This window comes from Antechinus flavipes, chromosome 1 (genome assembly GCF_016432865.1).
Source record: "Antechinus flavipes isolate AdamAnt ecotype Samford, QLD, Australia chromosome 1, AdamAnt_v2, whole genome shotgun sequence".
Lineage (NCBI taxonomy): Eukaryota > Metazoa > Chordata > Mammalia > Dasyuromorphia > Dasyuridae > Antechinus > Antechinus flavipes.
Window position 1 is genome coordinate 685,117,854 of NC_067398.1, and position 19,626 is coordinate 685,137,479.

General features: G+C 37.2%; 1 protein-coding gene across 5 annotated transcripts in view; it reads left to right on the forward strand.

The window, feature by feature from the left end:
* Positions 1-19,626, forward strand: part of STX2 (syntaxin 2) — a 49,917-nt gene that overhangs the window by 13,093 nt on the left and 17,198 nt on the right. For all 5 annotated transcript variants that reach the window (XM_051972602.1, XM_051972598.1, XM_051972600.1 and 2 more), the window contains exons 2-4: positions 5,562-5,636; positions 9,114-9,213; positions 17,754-17,828. In XM_051972602.1, the coding sequence (XP_051828562.1) occupies positions 5,562-5,636; positions 9,114-9,213; positions 17,754-17,828 (250 nt within the window). The remainder of the gene's footprint in view (positions 1-5,561; positions 5,637-9,113; positions 9,214-17,753; positions 17,829-19,626) is intronic.

Below are 19,626 nucleotides of genomic sequence, written 5' to 3' on the forward strand. Positions count from 1 at the left end.
CATTCAGTGTTTGATAAATGAGTTTATCGATCACTCTGTGCCAGGTGTTGTGCTAAATGGTAGGCGTACAAATAAAACAAGATGGCCTCTACCCTATCCCCTTCAGACAATCTCTACCCTTTATATCTTAATAGGATGAGACAGCAGATAAAGGGAGCTGGAGAGAGAGAGAGAGAGACTGACAGACACACACACACACACAGAATTAAGGAACCAGAGAAGCTTAGCAAGAATCCTTTCTAAAATGATGGTTTTGGCTGAGGGAGTACAATCATGAGTGCAGTACTGGGGACAGAGGTTTCTGGGGGCAGGGGAATGATCCGGGTCAGGGTCAAGGTGACAGGTGAGGGAAGGTAGGATGGGGGTGAGGGGAAGCATGGTTGGCACCTTTCCTAAATGGGTGTTGAGGTAGTTATTTCATACGATGGAGTTCCTTCTCTATGATACCACCTCTCTCCCGTCCCCCTTCCTCCCCCCCCCAGTAAGAAATGACCCCCAAACTAATCACCAAACCCTTCTGTGGGTGTTCCCTAACCCAAATAATATACCTCAAAAATCCGTAAGAAAATAGTGATGGTTCAGTGCAACTCCTCACCATCCAGCTGGATGCCCCTTTGGGTGCTGGTGGGTAAATAGTGTCATCCTGGTGTATAGACCCAGAAGGTTCCAATAGACTCTTGCAGAGATCTCTCGTTCTGATTCCTATACAAAATAGTTTTTGTACAAATAAGGGTGAAGGAGAGATCCAGATAGTCTCCTATGGTTTCCCATCGTGGGTTTCATCATCCTGATAACAAGCCTGTTGTTCTTGAACAGTCATTCAGTATTGATATAAACATCCTTCATCTATTTAAAGACACTAGGACATTTAAGGTGCCCAAGCTCTATTTTTTCCTCCCCAATTCCTTTAAGCTACGTTAAGTAGAGATAATTTACTCAGACAAATTTCTCAATAAGTATGGGTTTCACTAGGCTAAAGAGTGAGAACAATGAGAAGGTAATTAGCCTTTCAAACATAGTCAGATTGATATAGCTCTAGTTAGGACCAGAATGAATGAAGTTGTTCTTTTTCACATACTTTTCATACAGTTGATGGTGAAATTTAAGAATATTTTCATATTTTGTCCAGTTTTAAACTAAACTGAACGGATTAGGACCAGCCAGATTCATTCTAGATTCCTTGTCTTTGGGACTATACCAGAGGTAACTGGAAAGTTTGGAACACATCACAACTTGAGCTTTCATAGGATTAGTTTGATGTTAGTCAATTTCTGTAGTCTGTCTCAGGAAAGAGTTGAAAACATTTCCCTACACCATGTATTTTCCAATTGCCTCATTTTCTATTATAGAATTTTAGTGTTTCGACCAGTGGACATTGTCATGGACTTTTTAAATTACATGACTTTTAATAGACAGTAATTTCAGTTTAGCACCTTCTTTTTTCCCCTATCTTATGTTACAGTTGTCCTTGCTATACTGTGATGTACATTTTTCCTTCTTCAGTTAATCTCTTCACTCTGATCACATCAACTCTTTGATTGCCTCGTGTTTCTTATCTTCCAAACAGATGTTAAATTTATATTCTTAAAGATATATCTAACCCTGGGACGCCTCTTGTTCAATATATTCCAGCAGCTCCTTTTTATCTCCAGTATTAAATAAGAATTCTTTTCAGTTTGGCTTTTAAAACTTTTCTAGTCGGCCAATAGAGCTTTACAGTCAAAGAACAGGAGACTTGGAGGGCGAGGATCCAGAGTCAGTTGCTGCTTTCCTCCCTTATTGCCTAAGAGACTTTGGGGAAAATACTTGACCTTTCTGGGCCTGTTTTTCTTTCTGTAAATGAGGGAGCTGGATTAGAGCTCCTCTTAAAACAAAGTGGATAGAGAAGCAGGGCACCAGCTTCTGGGGGAGAGGGGAGGATCTGGATGGGCTTTCCAGATAAGTGGCACTAGAAATGTGCCTGAAAGAAAGAGAGTTCTCTGGGGCCGAGAGGAGGAGTGAGGGCATGCCAGGTAGGAGACCCGGCCAGTGCAAAGGCCCAGAAGCAGGAGGTGAGTGCTGTCAGGGAGAGAGAGACCAAAGGAGCCTGGGATGCCTAAGTGAGGGCAGACAGTTAGGATGGGGCAGCCAAGGGTAAAGAGAGGAATTTATAATTTGATCCTGTTGTTGTTTGTTCTCATTTTCAAAGGGACCAGGACGTCAAGGAGGGGATGCCATGACATGCAGTGAGTTGGATCAAAATGAGGGGGGGTTAGGCAAGGTCCGATATCTGGATACAGTGGCTAGAAAGAGTTTCGGAGATGGCCCTGGATTCCAGGGGAGATCAGGCCTTTTTAAGTGAAGATTAAAATAACAGGTCTCAGTTTAATTGAGGCAATGCCCAATCGGTGATTAAGGCTGGGCAAGAAAGAAATCAGACAAAGAATGTCCTTTTTTATCTAGAAAAAAAGGAATTGGTCTGGGGCTATTTACCTTCACTCTGAGGCAATCAGGGCCAAAACATCACAGAGGCTTGGCCTGAATACTTCTGTTGGCCAATCAAACCAAAGTAATTTGGTTTTAAGGCCTGTGAACCCCAAGATATCAAGGAAGGAAGAAAAGAAAGGAAAGGCAGAATGCTGGCTGTGTCCTCCCCAGGGACTCCCAAAGATGCTGTGCCCTTTGTTCTGGAAACAGCTGTGGCCCTGGGGAGGTGATGCTGGATACACAAGTGAATTGTGTTCCATTGAGAGGGACCCAGAGGCAACACTGCAGTGGGATGAGTGACATGGTCAGATCTGTGCTTAAGGAAAGTAGCTTTGGGTGAGATACTTGAGAAGAGAGACTGATCTTAGTCCAGGGGAGATGTGGTGAGGTCCTTAACTAATGTGGTGATTGTGTGAGATAGAAAAAGTACAGGAATTGGCAGCTTTTGGATCGTCTAGTACAATTGAGCACGAAGCTGAGGCTGTAAACCTAGGAGCTGCCTGGTGCTCTTGGTGAAATGGAGAGGTTTGGAGGGACTAGGAACAATGGAGGTGCATCATGGGAGTCAGATGGGATTGTGGTGGCACAGGGAAGGGGACAAAGGATTTGATAACAGGGGACAGTGTAGACTTGAGGTCAGAGCTGGGGTAATGTCCTAGGAGACACGAGAGGCTGGATGAGGGTGAAGAGCTGAAATAGAGAAATATCTGAGTTTTTGATGGAGGAAAGGAAACATGTGACTAGTAGTGGTTTGGGGTGTGACCAGCACTGTGAGGGGCTTAAAGAAGGGCCAACTTGAATATTGGAGTCTTCCAGGATAAGGGCAATAATTGAGGAAGAACAAGATGAGCAGGATGATGAACTTGAGAAAGGAAGGGAAGTGACCCAGGCACTGGTGCACCACAGCCGCCATAATTGGAAAAGGGTGGGAGAGTTTAATAGAGGGAACTTCAAAGGAGGAGAGGATGCTGAGTAATGGTGGGTAGCAATTAGGGACGCTCCTATGACTGCAGCTTTAAAGCAGGGATTCTGTCTTTCCAGGCTTCATGCAGTCCTAAGCTGGAGGCCTGCTGGCCTTCTTGTACCCCAGAGATGGTGCTCTAGCTCCCAGCCTGGTGTTTCCACCCAGCCTAGGCTCCAGGCCCACAAGACCCTCCTCCTTCCTTTCCTCTGCCTCATGGACTTGCCTTGGTGTTCACCTCCAGGGTCATTCTCCCAGAAAGCCTGTCCTGCCTCCCTCCCCCTCTCCTCCCCATGGCAAGTTCCTGTTGGACTGAATTGTATGATCAAGTTATTATCCAGATAGAATATAAAACTCTCTCTCGTGACTGCTCAGGCCTTGGTGCAGAGGGGAACAAGAGCTTCAGTTTGGGTTGAACTTAATGACCTTTGAAGTCTTCCAGTTTTGAGATTCTCTGATTTCTTTTAGGCAAAAATTATCAGAACTCCTAGGAAATATTTTTTACATTCCTACTTTGTGCCAGGGGATACAGAAAGGATACAGCTCCTGCCCTCAACGAGCTCATAATCTCATGGGGGAGACTTTATGCAAGCAGATTTTTACAAAGCAAGCTATTTACAGGCTAAATGGAAATAATTAAGATCTAGAAGGAGCAAGAAGTAAGAAAGGTTGGGAAAGGTTTTCTGTAGAAGGTGGAATTTTAGTTGGAACTCGAAGTAGGTAGATGGTGTAAGGAGGAAGTGCATTCAGGGATGGGAGAGGCTGGAGAAAATGTCCCAAGCTAAAAGAGGGAGGCTGGAAATGATTGTCACAGGATGGAAATGAAGGGTCAGGGAGATGATTGGAAAGTGAATGCCAAAGAGAACATTTTGTATTTGCTCCTGGGGCTAAGAAGGGGCCACCAGACTCTCCTGAGTAGGGAGATCATAGGGTCAGACCTGTAGTTTAGGAAGATCACTTGGATAGAAGAGAGGCTCAAGGCCAGGCAGACTCTCCAACAGACTCTTGCAGGAATCTAGTATGAGATGATGAGATTCTGCACCAGGCAAGACAAGGGGATGTAGGAGAGAGGTTGCAGAGGGGAGATCGACAGCCCTGGACAACATCATGGGTATGGTGGGGTGAGAGACAGTGAGGAGTCCAAGGTAACTCCTAGGGTGTGGGAACTTGAGAGACTGGGAGGATGGTGGGGGTCTTAACAGTATTGGGGGATATGAGGGTCTAAAGGGAAAGATTTTGGGTTCTGAATATCTTTTATTTTTATTTTCTATTCCTTTTTTTCTATTTTTCTATTTCTTATATTCCTTAGCATAGTATTAGTATATACAATATACTTTTTGTATACAATAAGAATTTAATAAATAAGGTTGGTTGTAATGAAAAGTTGCCCCATATTCCTATAAAAATATCAATTGTTAAAAGTCTGTTTCTGATCCATACTTAGAAATTATTGTTATTTACTTGATTTTGCTTCTTAATAGCTTGGTTGGGGTGTTTCTCACCAAAGGCATGGTTTTAATTTTTAGTGTGATGAGAAATAATCCTTTGGGAAAAAAATTGCCAAATTTTAGTTGATTTTTGAGAAAATGGTTTTAACAAGTGTTTTATAGAAGTTAGCTGATGGTCTTTGTCCTTATTGATGTCTCTAGAGAGAAGAGGAGACAAAGTTAAATTTATTTTGGATACCTGAAGACAAAAGGAAGATGAACGTATTTACATAGATAAAAATTCATGCTTCCAAGCTGTTCAGCTGATACTGTTCACTTGAATTCCTGGTTCTCCATGCTTCTTTCCCCCAGCCAGGAGATTTTCCAAGGGCTGCAGAATCCAATTCTGAGAGTTTGAAGCTGTAGGAACTTCAGACTCCCTTATTTTACAGATGAGGAAACTGAGACCTTTAGAAGTAAAGTTATCTGCCTGAGATTAACAGTTTAGAAGTGTCTGAGGCCAGATTGGATGTCAGAGCTTCCTGACTCCCAAGCCAGTGTGGGGTCCCTTCTACCTGTTTCTTCCTCCAGTTGGTTACATTTTGGGGTTCTAATTAAATGAGTAAAATATTTTTACAAATTGCGTTTTTTGATTCCTGAGCTGATGCATCTCCTAGTATGTCTGATCTTTTAAATCCTTGTTTCAGTGTAAAACTAATGAAGATGGAGAAACAACTGTTGTCGTTGAGAAGGACCATTTTATGGATGATTTCTTCCACCAAGTAAGATGCTTTAAAAGAACAGATAACTTATGATTTTGTTTATGTAGAGAGGTTTTTGTAAGTATGCAGTTCTCAGATGAAAATGATAATAAACAGAATATAGTATTTTGACAAGTTGCTATTTGAATAAAATTTCTGTAATTAGAAGTCATAATATTAGTTAATATATGGTGAAAACATGGATTTTATTGTTTTCACATCACTCAACCTAATTAATGTTTAATTAGATATGGTTTCCATCTTTTGAAGTTAACCTTTAAGCAGATAACTTGGCTTCATTGAATATCAAGAACTAATGTGTTAATTTGATTTTCTGTTTTTCTGAAAGCTTCATTTTTAAAAATGCTAGTTTTAGTCATACATGAAGATTAATCAAACTTCTTTTTGGAAAGAATTACACTATTTTGGAATACTTTGAATTATGGTTACTTCCATTACTATTTTTGTTACTAAATTCATACTAATGGATATTAGCATTCCGGATACATTTTCAACAGTAGAGGTACTGATTTTCCACAATATATGCATTTCCTGATATATATGGATTTAATTACATAGTAAGTTCCCAATACCATTCAATTCAACCAGGTAGTTGCTATTTTCATATAATGAAGAAAATATGAAATTTAAAGATATCAAAATAAAGATGACTTATTTGATATTAACATGGATTAGAAAGTATCTGATTTTCTGATTTCACTCTTGTAGCCAGCTTCTACAACGTATTGTTTCCTTTTACTGACTTATAAGAGTCTTTTGTATCTCTTTTGTGAGATGTCATTATTTATGTAGGGCCTTGTTCTTAATATCTGTAAAATAGTTGGCCCCACTTAATTGTTTTAAAATACATTTCTTGAAAAAATGAATTTTATATAATGTTAAGTTTTGCTGTCAAAACTTTCAGTTTCAGTGAAAAGATGCATTAATTCATTGAATACTTTTCAGTTGGAGTCTTTGCCATCACTGTGAATAATAAGAGCACGTTATCACTATATTAAGAAATTGCTATTAGTTTAACAATAATTAGTTTTATAAGGTGAACTCTTATTCTGATTTGATTGTGAACAAATTGACTGCTTTTAAAAAATCACTATTGAGATTAATATAGAAAGGTATTTGCTATGGTAGATATCCATTCTATGAAAATGCCATTTAGCTTTTAAAAATAATATATAGCACAGTGCAGAAAAGTTGTGACTTGGTGGAAATCCCCTTTTAGTGAATATAATTTGTAATGGGAGTGGCAAAGATCTGCTTCTTATTAATAATGAACCTGAGTAAATGATAGATGGTTGCACTGCAGTCATCCTGAGGGTGCTGATATGAAATCCTTAGGTCTACAGCTGGTTGTTGCTGCACATGATGGTGACAGACAGAGTTAATAGAACCTTTTGTTAATGCTTCCTCTGCCACAAGCTTACAATTGCGTTTCTTTTTGGAAAGGTAAGAGCATAGCTGAGGTTTTTACGGCTGGCACTGTCAGTGTGCACTTGTGTGTAAAGGAATTAAAAAATTATCATTGTTTATATACAAACCTTTGTTTTAATATGGTAAACTTTTGAAAAATATTTGTTCATATTTAATTTGCTTTTATGTGAATAGTTAAATTAATATATGCTATTAATCAGTGAAAGAGTACAGAAGTGCCACAAGCTATGTGTAAAATGAGAATTGTCATTAAGGCGTTTTCATCCATGGGAGCGCTTTCTCCACTAATGGATATCAGAGTCCTTTCTGCTTAGCCTTGGGTTCTTGGGGACTGTTCCAAGGGATAGTAAGCTGCTGCAGCCTCAGAACAAAGCAGGGGACAGAATATGCAGAGGGAAACACGGCACCTCGATGTCAATTTTTAAAAAGTAACACTGACCCATGAGATAGGTAAACATACGTATTACTCCGTTAGTTTTACCTCCCTGTAATGACAGTGCTAGAGCGGTAACAGAGGGCAGCGGGAAGAGCATTTGTTTGGAATCCGACGATTCAAGTCCTGGCTCTCCCTGGGATCTCTTGGACAGGCCCTTTACCCCCTTGTGCCTCAGTTTCTTCTGAGGTAAAATTTCAGTTACATCTGCAATCCCGTTGGCTCTCAGTTGTGAATTTTGAATCTCATGGTCTATGACAACTCTGCTTCTCTAGACCTCAGTTTTCTTATGTATAAAACGAGTCTTGGACTTGATCCTCCGGAGAGATTTTTTTCTAGTTTTAAGATAAAATCCTGTGACCTTAGAAAATGGTCTTCTTGAATTCCCATGACCTAAAAAATGCCCATCAGCTAGACACCAGATTTCTGGTGATGGGCTTTCTGAACGTGTCAGTTCTGAACTGAGTGGGTTGGTGCTCAGATGATAAGAACCTGACTTATTGCTAGACTTTTACCCAAAGCACGTTCACTTTGTTGCCCCTGGCCATAGCCTCCGTCCTGCTTTTAGACCTTCAACAGCCCAGGTTCCCCATGCACACAACTAAGACATTGTAGTGTAGGAAATTACTGTTAGCAAAAATAAGCAGCCCTTTACATTTGAATATTCTCTATCATGTGAGTTTTGGAGATAAAACTGATTCCTTCCCTTAAATAGAGGAAGTTACTAAGTAAAAACATTGACCAGAATAAGCCAGTTTATGCCACAGTGCTAGCCTAGAAACCATGCTACATGAATATTAACGTGAATAATTTATTTAAGAGAGTTCCTATGAAATGGATAATATTGTTGATTGTCAAGATCCTAATATTTGGTGAAAGTTGATAGTGCCTTGTCAGCAGTACAATTATGATTAGCTCTTAACCCATTTAGCCCAAACTTGATAATGAATAAATTATTTTTAGAAATGTTGAGATTAATTTGGGCCTCTGCAGGAATGTGTAGTAAATATGTACTCTTAATTCTCTGATTGATACTGATGATCATAGTACCTCATCTATTTGATTGAAATATTTTTCTTTCTTTAACTAGGAGAGCCAGTAATACTGTACATGGACAGCTAAGTGATTTCTGAGCTTGGTGTCAGGAAGACTTGAATTCCAATTTTGCCTCAGATATTTACTGGCTCTCTTATTCTGGGCATATTATTCAAGAGCTGTCTGCCTCAATTTCCCCATCTGGAAAATGGGGATAATATATCCCTTCCAGGTTTGTTATGAGGATCAAATATGAGAATATATGTAAAATGCTTAGCCCAGTGCCTGGCACATTGTAGGAACTCTCTAAATGTTATTCATTATCATTATCTGATCCTTCACTGGAAATTATACTTCATTGTTTAATTTGTGCTTGTCATTGATGTTGCCTTAACCAGAAGAGAAAATCTTACATGTACTGACATATCGCTTGTCCTTTTAAATCAAAGAATATCAATAAGGAAAGTAAGAAAGTGGCTCCCATTTAGTCTTTTATTTTTCAGGTTAACTTGAAAATTTATTTTCTGAAATACTGCATTAAAACATAGTAACTTTAAACATACCAACATCTTTTTTCCCAGGTTGAAGAGATCAGAAATAGTATCTCCAAAATAGCACAGATTGTTGAAGAAGTAAAAAAAAATCACAGCATCATCCTCTCAGCACCAAATCCAGATGCAAGTAAGTAACTGTGTTTTCCTGTTTCTGGTCATTTCACTTTGCCTTCAATTTGTAATGACTTTTTAATTTTTCAAATTTTTTTTGAGAAGAAAAAAACACATTGTCATATACATAGCAGATCATGAGAGAATTCAAAATATAAAACATTAAATTTCCATATTAAAAAAGCTATATAATAAATACTACATACTATGTTCTGAGCTGTCCATCTTTTCTTTGCTTCCTTGTAGATTTTCTTTCTTTGTTGTGCACTTTTTACTTTATTCTTTTTTTTTTCTTCTTTTTCCCTTCCCTTTTTCCCCCTCCCCCAAGAATATTATAATAAGCATGGAGACACATGTATATGCACATATACACATATGCACATACATATACAAACATCTCCATATACATACATATCTATAATCATACACACACACACACACACACGTTTATTTTTACATGCATTTAGATAAGATTGTACCCTGCTTGTTTGTCCTTCTTTTTCTGAAAGTGGGTAATGTCTTCCTTCATAAGTCCTCATATTTTACTAATATTTTATTAATTTACAATATTTTTAAATTAAATAATATTTACAATATTTTACTAATGCCAACTCATCATTTCCTACACTACAACAATATTCCAATCTGATGATGTCTTTTTTTTTTTCCCCCATGCTGAGGCAGCCGGGGTTAAGTGACTTGCCTCAGGTCACACAGCTAGGAAGTAGGTCTGCTTATTTTAAATAGTCTAAAACAATATTGATTAATATGATTGGTATGTAATGTATTTCCCTATTTTTCTATTTTTATTAAATCTATTTTAGCTTTAACTTAGTTAGAGATCATGATACTTAACCTACCTCCCTCCAAGAAGTCCTCCCTTATCCTCTCCCTTATCCTTTTCCTTTGTCTTCTTGTTTCTATCTGAATTCAGAAGACTTTTATAGTCTTCCAGATATATATGTTTACTTTATCTCCTTCCTATTAATCTATACATTTTAGCCTATTCCTGTTAATTACAGCCTTTCTATAGTCTCCCCTTGTTCTGTTCTATCACCCTCTTAGTTCTTTAGAATAGAAGACTTCTATTCCCTTCTTAAATATTATTTATTTCTTATTCTCTTAGTGTTATTATTATTACTTATGTTATTGTTATTATTATTATTTATTCTCTATTTAACCAAAATCTGATGTAAGTAGAGTTCCCTTTAAAAATCTCTCTTTTATCTTCTTCCCCCTTCTCTATCCCTTTAGCCTCTTATTTCTGCATTTAGAAAACTTAGGCCCTTCTACTTATATAGGTATTGTTCCCTCTTTACTCTATTTCTGATGACAGTTAAGGTTCCAGAACTATCACCCTCCTCCTCCATTTATTTCCTCAATATCTATTCTTCCTCTTGTACCTCATTTGTATTATTACTCTTTTTTACTTTTTTTCCATAGTTTTGCTTTTTAGAATCACATTCCACTTAGCTCTACCCCAATCTTTCTTACGAATGACCCAATGACGAATGACACTCTAAAGGAAACAGTTTGTCTTTATTGGGTTTCTTATAATTAGTCTTTGATATTTATATGTCTTTATCTTATATGTTAAATTTTCTGTTAATTTTTACATTCTTTTTGCAACAGAATCTTGAAATCCTGGCAATTTATTGAATCTCTATTTTTGTTGTTGTTCAGGATTATGCTTAACTTTGCTGGGTATGTTATTTTTGACCACAACTCCAATTTTTTTGTTCTTCTCTATATGATATTCCAAGACTCGGTCTGTTTGTGTAGCTGCTGCTAGGTCTTGTGTAATTCTAATTGTGGTTCTGCCATATTTGAATTGTTTTTTGTTGTTGTTGTAACATTTTTTTGAGCTGGGGGTTTAGGAATTTGGCTACGATATTCTTGTAAGTTTTCTTTTAGGAATTCTTTCAATTAATGATTGGTGGGTTTTTTTATTTCTATTTTCTCCTCTTGCTGTAACACTTGAAGAAAATTGTCTCTAATTATTTCTTATAGTATCAAGATTCTTTTTTTTTTGAGCTTAGTTTTCAGATAGTCTGAATTATTCTTATATTTTCTCTGCTTGATTGTTCTCCAAACCAGTTGTTTTTCTTTCCCCTCCCCGACCCCAACCTCCCCAGTTTGGTTAGCCTATTTATTTATTTATTCATCTATTCATTTGTTTGTTTATTTATTTATTTATTTATTTAAGCTTTTTATTTTCAAAACATATTCACGGGTAATTTTTCAACATTGATCCTTGCATAATGACCTTGTGGTTCAGATTTTCTTCTTGTTACTAGATGGCAAGCAATCCAATATATATTATGTATGTTAAAATATATGTTAAATCCAATATGTATAAACAATTTATATAGTTCTCTTGCTGCACAAGAAAAACCAGATCAAAAGGGAAAGAAAATGAGTAAGAAAACAAAATGCAAGTGAACAACAAAAAGACTGAGGATGTTATGTTGTTATCCACATTCAGTCTCCACAGTCCTCTTTTTGGGTGTAGATGGCTCTCTTTGTCCTAAGATTATTGGAACTGGCTTCAATCATCTCATTGTTGGAAAGAGTCACATCCATCAGAATGGATCGTCATATAATATTGCTGTTGCTGTGTGCAATGATCTTCTAGTTCTGCTCATTTCACTCAACATCATTTTTTTCCTTAGGAGATGCTTCACATTCTTTTCTATTTTATTCACCCAGTGTTGCTGTTACTATGTTCATTGTTTTTCTATTTCTGCTCATTTCATTTTGCATCACTTTGTTCAAGTAATGATTTTTCAAAAATATTTCTTTTGTAATGAGCTGCTGATTTCATTAGTATAGGGAAGTCACAGTGAGGAACCTCCCTCTACTGTGCAGATGGGAACCTGTTCTGCAACTGATAAGATAGAGGTATCAGTCAAACAAGCCACATGCTGGACCAGATTAATATATATTTGGGAAACACTTTATGCAATAAATAAATAGCATAGAATATAAAAATTCTTAATAATATGTGATTTCTTAAGTTCAACAGCAAGAGACAGAAAGAGTAATTCCATTTAAGTTAACTGCAGACAATCTAAAGTATTTGAAAGTCTACCTGCCAAGACAAACCAGGGAATGAAGGGAATTTCAGAAGCTTGGGAAGATTTGTATGAACTAATGCAAAGTGAAATAAGCAGAACCAGGAGACCATTTTACACAGTAACAAAAATATTGTAAAAACAAACAGCTTTGAAAACCTTAGGAACTTTGATCTACACAATGATCAAAGAATTATCTTATATTTCAAGGATTTCAGGTATGTGGTAGACTCAGGGTGCAGTATATCTTTTGAATAGGTCCAACAACAGAATTCATTTCCCTTCTCTCTATAGATTTGTTAAAAAGGCTTTGTTTTTCTTTCTTTTTTTTGACGAGAGTGGGGTAGGAGAGAAGTGAGGACGGGAGAAGGCAGGTTTTGCTTAACTGAAAAAAAAACCAATCAGTACAGTTATTTAGCTTTGAACAAAGGCTTTACTAGGATAGGGTAGCGAGAGTTGTTTGAAATGCTCTCCCTACCCTAGATGCCGGACTTCTTCACCGTATCTAGAAGATTGGGTTCAAAGTGACACTTTTGGCAAAGCCTCTTGTTCATGGAGTCCTAACGCTGCTCTGCTGGGGTCTTAGGGTCTGCTCCTTTTGGGGCTGTTTCGCTGACGTCCCCGCTGCGGACATCCCTGGCTGGCCTCTTTCCTTGAAAGATTCTCTCCATTCCCAGTTTGTGTCTCTGCTCCTGATTCCTAGCTAATGACATGGAGGGTGTCCGGAGGGAGAGGAGATCAAATTCTCCCCACCCTGTGCCCTGCTGCTAGCTTTCTGCTGGAGGCTTAGTGCCTCCATTGGACTGTGAACAGTGTCTTGCTTTTAAGTATAAGCTGAGCATTTTCTTTTGCCCAGCTATGTCTGGGCAATATCTTTCATCCAATGCTCAGATGTGTCTGGGCAATATCTTTCATCCAATGACCCCAGACCCTATTGTGTCTCCCTAATTGATTGAGGATTTATTTGTGTCTTGTGATATGGTTGTAGAGAAGCTCCTGAACATAAACTTTGTGCTCTGGGATGGTGTTAATTTCTCCCTCACATTCTTCCTCCTATAAATCCTCTACAGAAGATCTTCTGGATCTAACGTTTGATGGAAATCAGAGCTCCATTTGGGATATCTGTTTGTGGCCTTTCCCAGTGGGGCTTATTCATCTCCTTTATGGTCACCTCTATCTACCTGCCTTTTATCCCTCACCTTATATGAAGTCACCTTTGGGAGCATGCTTCAAACTGTGCGCAGTGTTTGTGGTTTTTTAGCCATTAACAATCTCCGATTCTTTGTGACCCTTTGCAGTTTTCTTGGCAAGGAAATTGGTTTGCCATTTTCTTCTCCAGCTTGCCTTTCGAGGTAAAGATTTGAGAGAAAGGGGGCTAAGTGACTTGCTCAGAGTCACCTGTTTAGTAAGTGTCTGAGGCCAGATTTGAGCTCATGAAGACAAGTCTTCCTGATTCCAAGCCCAGGGCTCTCTCCACTTTGCCACCTAGCTGCCCACGGGATATCTGCTATATATTTTTTTCAAATGTCCTTCATTCTTGTCATTTACAATTTTGGTGCTCCTGAGACCACAATATTTCCATGGTTCATATCCATGTAGTAGACCTGACATTAGTTGAGAGTATTTGCAACAGAAAATGGCAGAGAATCATTTCAGGATTCTGTGCTTTTACAATTGTGATCCAGCCAGTTGTCCCAATTCTGGGTCCAGCTCATCGTCCATCTGAAATGCCTGTTCAAGATATTTTTGCAGGACAAACAGATGGGCTGCCATTCCAACTGCAAGTCATAATATGGCAGTGTGAATTTGCTTATTTTTCTCTGGGTAATATGAGGCTGATCCTTTTTTAAAAAATATTCATTTTTAAATCTATGAGTTATTTTGAATTCTAGATTCTCTCCTTCCCCTTCCCCATCCACTGAGAAATCAAGCAATATGATTGCCCTTTATATCTGTGAAGCCATACAAAACATATTTCTATATTAAGGCTGATCTTTTTTGAATGACTATGGATCTTAATTAGGAGGAGGAAGTCCAGTAGCATCATAGGCTTGATGTGGCCTTCACACTGTCATCTGCAGACAGGAGCATTGGGACAACTTATTACTTATAGGAAGTTCCTCCTCCATTTAGACATGCTAGAGCAAACTTCTTTGGTGAGCTTGTCGCCATGCTTTGTAATTCATTTGATATTGGTTAATAGGATAAATTATTTCTCTAAATACTCCATGAAATTTTATATTATTATGACATTAATCTGTCCTCCACTCAGCGACCAAAATAATCATTCCCCATTCTGCAGACTTCCGAGGACTTAACTATTATTCAGCGAGCAAATATAAAATCTTCTGATTGACCTTTCATGCCCTTCGCAGCATGACTCCTTCCTATTCATCAACATTCTTACACTTTATTCCTCCGGGTGTTCTTTTTGACCCAGCAGCCCCAGCCCATTTGCTTTTCCTTACATGTGGTATTCTTTCTCTCTGTTCTGAGCCTTTTCTTGGACTCTCCCCTTGGCTTGCAGCACTTGGCACATAGTAAACATTCAATAAATGCTGTTGATTGACTGACCGGCAGCTTTGCTTGGCAGGTTTCTATCAATGACGTACTTCGATAAAGGTTAGATGGTGTGCTCATCAGAGCACAAGTCTGGGAAAGTTGGCTGACACCTTGGATCTCAGCCTAAGGAACCAAAAAGAACATTGAGGAAAACCTAGTACAATGAAGTTAATCTGATACATTTATTCCTACTCTGGTGTACCAGAAATAAACTTCACAAGTATTAGAAGGAGGAGGCTTGACATCTGTTTATCCATAAAGAACTGGGCCTGTTAGTGGACTGCAGTCTGAGTGTGAGTCAGCTCTGTGGTGTGAAAGCCAAAAAAAGCCCGGCTATCATGTGACCAACCCTACAGAGGCTTCAGCCCCACTGTACTTGGCCTTGATCAGACCTGAGCAGAGCTGTTGTGCTTAGTTCTGACTTTCTCATTTTAGTCAGGACATCGGTTAACCTGAGAGTTTGGCAAACAGGGCTTTTTAAAGGGGTTTGAGATCACATCATATGAGGATTTGTCCAAAGAGCTGAGGGTGTTTAGCTTGGAAAAGGAAAAACCATGAGTGGGTACTGCATTTTCAGAGTTGTGATGTAATCCAAAGATATTGGGCTTGTACTGCATGCCCCCATGTGGCCAAGTTAGGAAAAAGAGCTAGAATTTGTAGAAGCAAATTTAGACTTGATTTAAGGAAAGGAAGAGCTAGCCGAAAGTAGCCCGGGCTGTTTTTGGGAAATATTGGATTCTTCCTCATTGGAGTCTAAAAGCAAAGGTGGGATGACCACTTGTTGTCTATGTGGTAGAGATTTTTTGGTTGCTTTTCAGATGGATTAAACTTGATGATTTTTTAATATCTTTTGTACTTGAAATTCAGTGATTCTATGAATCTTAATTTCTTATATGAATCTCTGGTTTTTTTAGTGTGGGTTTAGTTTTGTTGAATAATACACTTCTATTTTGCTGTGTCTTTTAAGATATTCCAAATTTCATTGAAATCATTTGTTTTTATATTACTTTAATTTCCAGTTATCTTTTCCACCCTTATTCAGCAAGTCATCCCTTATAACCAAAAAAAGAAAGAAAGAAAATAAATTATTATTATTACCAAAACTAACCAACATACTGATAATGAGAATACTGGAATTGTTTTATTCTTGAAGTCCATCACATCTTTAATGGAGGGGCTTTTTCCTCATCTCTTCTGTAAGAATAGACTTGGTTATTATAATTATTTAGCATTCTATTTTGTTTGTTTTCATTTTTTCAATTTAACATTATTTTAATCATTATGTTCACTGTTTTACCTGGTTCTCCCTCCCTTTCTTTCTCCCCCTTCAGCCTAAACAACAAAGGTTAAACATGTGCAATTCTTCTAAACATATTTCCACAATTATCGTGCTGCATTAAAAAAATCAGAAGAAAAGGGGGGAAAATGAGAAAGAATAAAAAAAAAAGCAATAAAAAAGGTGAAAATATTGTCTCCATGTGATCCATATTCAGTTTCCATAGTTTCCTTCACAAATCTATTGGAATTTACTTTGAATTACTTCATTGTTGAAAAGAGTCATATCCCTCACAGTTGATCATCACATAATCTTCTTGTTGCTGTGTATGATGTTCTCTTGGTTCTGCTCATTTTACTTAGCATCAGTTCATCTAAATCTCTCCAGGTCTCTCTGAAATCTCCTTGCTCATCATTTCTTATAGATCAATAATATTCCATAACATTCATATACCATAACTTATTCAATCATTTTCCAATTGATGAGTATCCATTCAGTTTCCAGTTTCTTATCACTACAAAAGGGCTGCCACAAACATTTTTGCACATGTGGGTCCCTTTCCTTTCTTTAATATCTCTTTGGGATATAAGCCCAGTAATAACACTGCTGGGTCAAAGGGTATACACAGTTTTATATTCCTTTGGGCATAATTCCAAAGTGCTCTCCAGAATGGTTGGATCAGTTCACAATTCCACCAAAAATGTATTAGTGTCCTAGTTTCCCACATCCCCTCCAACATTTATTATTATCTAAATATTCTATTTTTATAGCATTTCACTCTAGATACACCTGTCATCAGTAGTCTTAACTTTTATCTATCTCACTTGGCTAATGAATGCATTAACCATTGAGGGATCTATGACAGATGTTGACTATTAGAGATCATAGGTACTCCTCCTTATTTAGGATCCATAGAAGACAGAAACCTGTAGTCATTGTCTAATTTGATCCCAAATTATTTGCCAAGCAGCTACAAGAAACAGCTAGAAGGAAGGGAAAGGCAGGAACCGTGGAATGGTTTCCTGGCTAAAGCAGCTATTGGTCTCGTGCTTGGTGCACAACGGACATGAGTAAGTGTAGGGTAACAGGATTATCGGGGCTTAGGCAGTGAGATCTGGTGAAAGGACTTTGTGGTGAGAGGCTTGGGCTCTGGGTGCTGGCCTTGGTTCACCTTGGCCATCAGAGACTTCACTGTATTTTGGTGTTCTCACCTGAAAGAGAGAGATCCTCCATAGGGTATGATGAGGATTAAATAAGTCAATATATGAAAGACTGCGTGCAGATGTTAACATCACATTGGGTTTGCACCTGCTTAGAGGTTGGTGTGGGTTGCCATTTGGAAAATATCCTTGTAACTAGCTGGTTGGTCCAGTGTTACCAAGTGCCCTGTACAGTAGGTCTTAGTGATGATTGCCTTTTTAGGTGGGTATCTAGAAAACATGGTGATGATTGAATAACCCCAAGAAGGTTTAGAGCTCTGTTTTTGGAGTAGGTCTCACTTGGATTATTTGTGCCTTATCTTCTGTGGGTGATGTACAGCATTGGTGATGTAGCTTATGAAATAACAAATATGGTATTAGATTTCTTTAATGTTTACTGTTGGTCTCTAAATTTTATATCTCAGATTATACTTTATTTTTTAAGGGACAAAGGAAGAGCTGGAAGAACTGAACAAAGAAATCAAGAAAATTGCTAATAAAATTAGAGCTAAGTTAAAAGGTAAGTTTGAAAGTTTAACTCCTTTTTAGGTAAATGTTTAATACTGATATTTTTGGGAGAGTCTTTGCTTCAGTTATCAGTCCTAATATCCATTTTAAGATATTTGAAGAACTGTGAATAAGTTGAAGAACTGAACATGAAGAACTAAATGTCATTGAAAATTAAAAAAAATTTTTTACTACTTTATAGCATTCTATTTTTTCCAATTATTACATGTAAAAGTAGTTTTTAACATTCACTTTTATAAGATTTTGAGTTCCAGTTTTTTTCCTCCACTTCTCCCCTTCTCCCTAAGACAGGCAAACAATATGGTATAGAATGTACATGAACAATCATATTAAATATTTTACATTAATTACGTTGTGAAAGAAGACTAGAAACAAAAGAGGCAAACCATGAGAAAGAAAAATAAAAGTAGAAATAATATGCTTCAAACTGCATTCAGACTCCATAGTAATTTCCCTGAATGTGGGTAGCATTTTCCATCATGAGTCTTTTTAAATTGTCTTGGATCATTCTGTTGCTGAGAAGAGTTAAGTCTATCAAAGTTGATTGCCATACAGTGTTGCTATTACTATGTACAATGTTTTCCTGGTTCTGCTCATTTGTCTAATCATCTCTGTAGTCTTTCCATGTTTTTCTGAAATTCACTTGCTCACCCTTTTTTATAGCACAATACTACTGTATTTATCACAATCATATACCACAACTTGTTCAGCCATTCCATAATTGATGCCTATTACCTCAATTTTCATTTTTTTGCCATCACAAAAACTGCTATAAGTATTTTTATACATGTAGGTCCTTTTATATTTTTTATGATCTCTTTGATATACAGTAGTCATATTGTTGGATCAAAGGATATACAGTTTTGTAGTCCTTTGGTCAAATTGCTCTCCAGAATGGTTGGATCAGTTCACAACTCTACTAACAGTGTATTAGTATCCCAACTTTCCCACATCTTCTCCAACATTTATAATTTTCCTTTCCTATCTTGTTAGCTAATCTGATAGGTGTGATGGGGGAATACCTACTCAGACTTGTTTTAATTTACATTTTTCTAATCAATAGTGAATTAGAGCTGTTTTTTCAAATAACTACTATAGCTTTTGTTTTTTCACCTGAAAACAGCCTGTTTATATCCTTTGATCATTTATCAATTAGGGAATGACTTGTATTTTTATGAATTTGGCTCAGTTCTCCATATATATTTTAAAAATTAGACCTTTATCAAAAACACTGACTATAAAAATTGTTTCCCCACTTTCTATTCTTTTTTTTTGCTTTCCTTCAAATCTTGGCTGCATTGGCTTTCTTTGTGCAAAATCTTTTTAATTTAATGCAATCAAAATTATCCATTTTGCATTTTATAATATTCTGGTTTTTGTTTGGTCTTAAATTCTTCCCTTGCCCATAAACAAGTAAACTATTCATTGTTCTTCTGATTAATGTTATTGATTTTTATCATTTATGTCAGTCAGTACCTTTTGTTCAAAAGAATCACAAGTTATGTTACCTTGAGCATTTGATTGTGTACTAATATTTCATAATCTTATTTTAGTTTCTTACACTATTTTTACTAAATTTTTGTTATTTCAAGCTCAACATAATTTGTGTTTCTATATGTGTATGTGTGTGTATACATATGTGCATACATGTATATTATATATAGTCAGTGGCCCTTTTAAAAATATTTCATTTTTTCCCTCAATTACATGTAAAAGCAATTTTGAACATTTTTTTTAAACTTTGAATTCCAAATTCTTTCCTTCTCCCCCTCCCTAAAATGGCAAGCAGT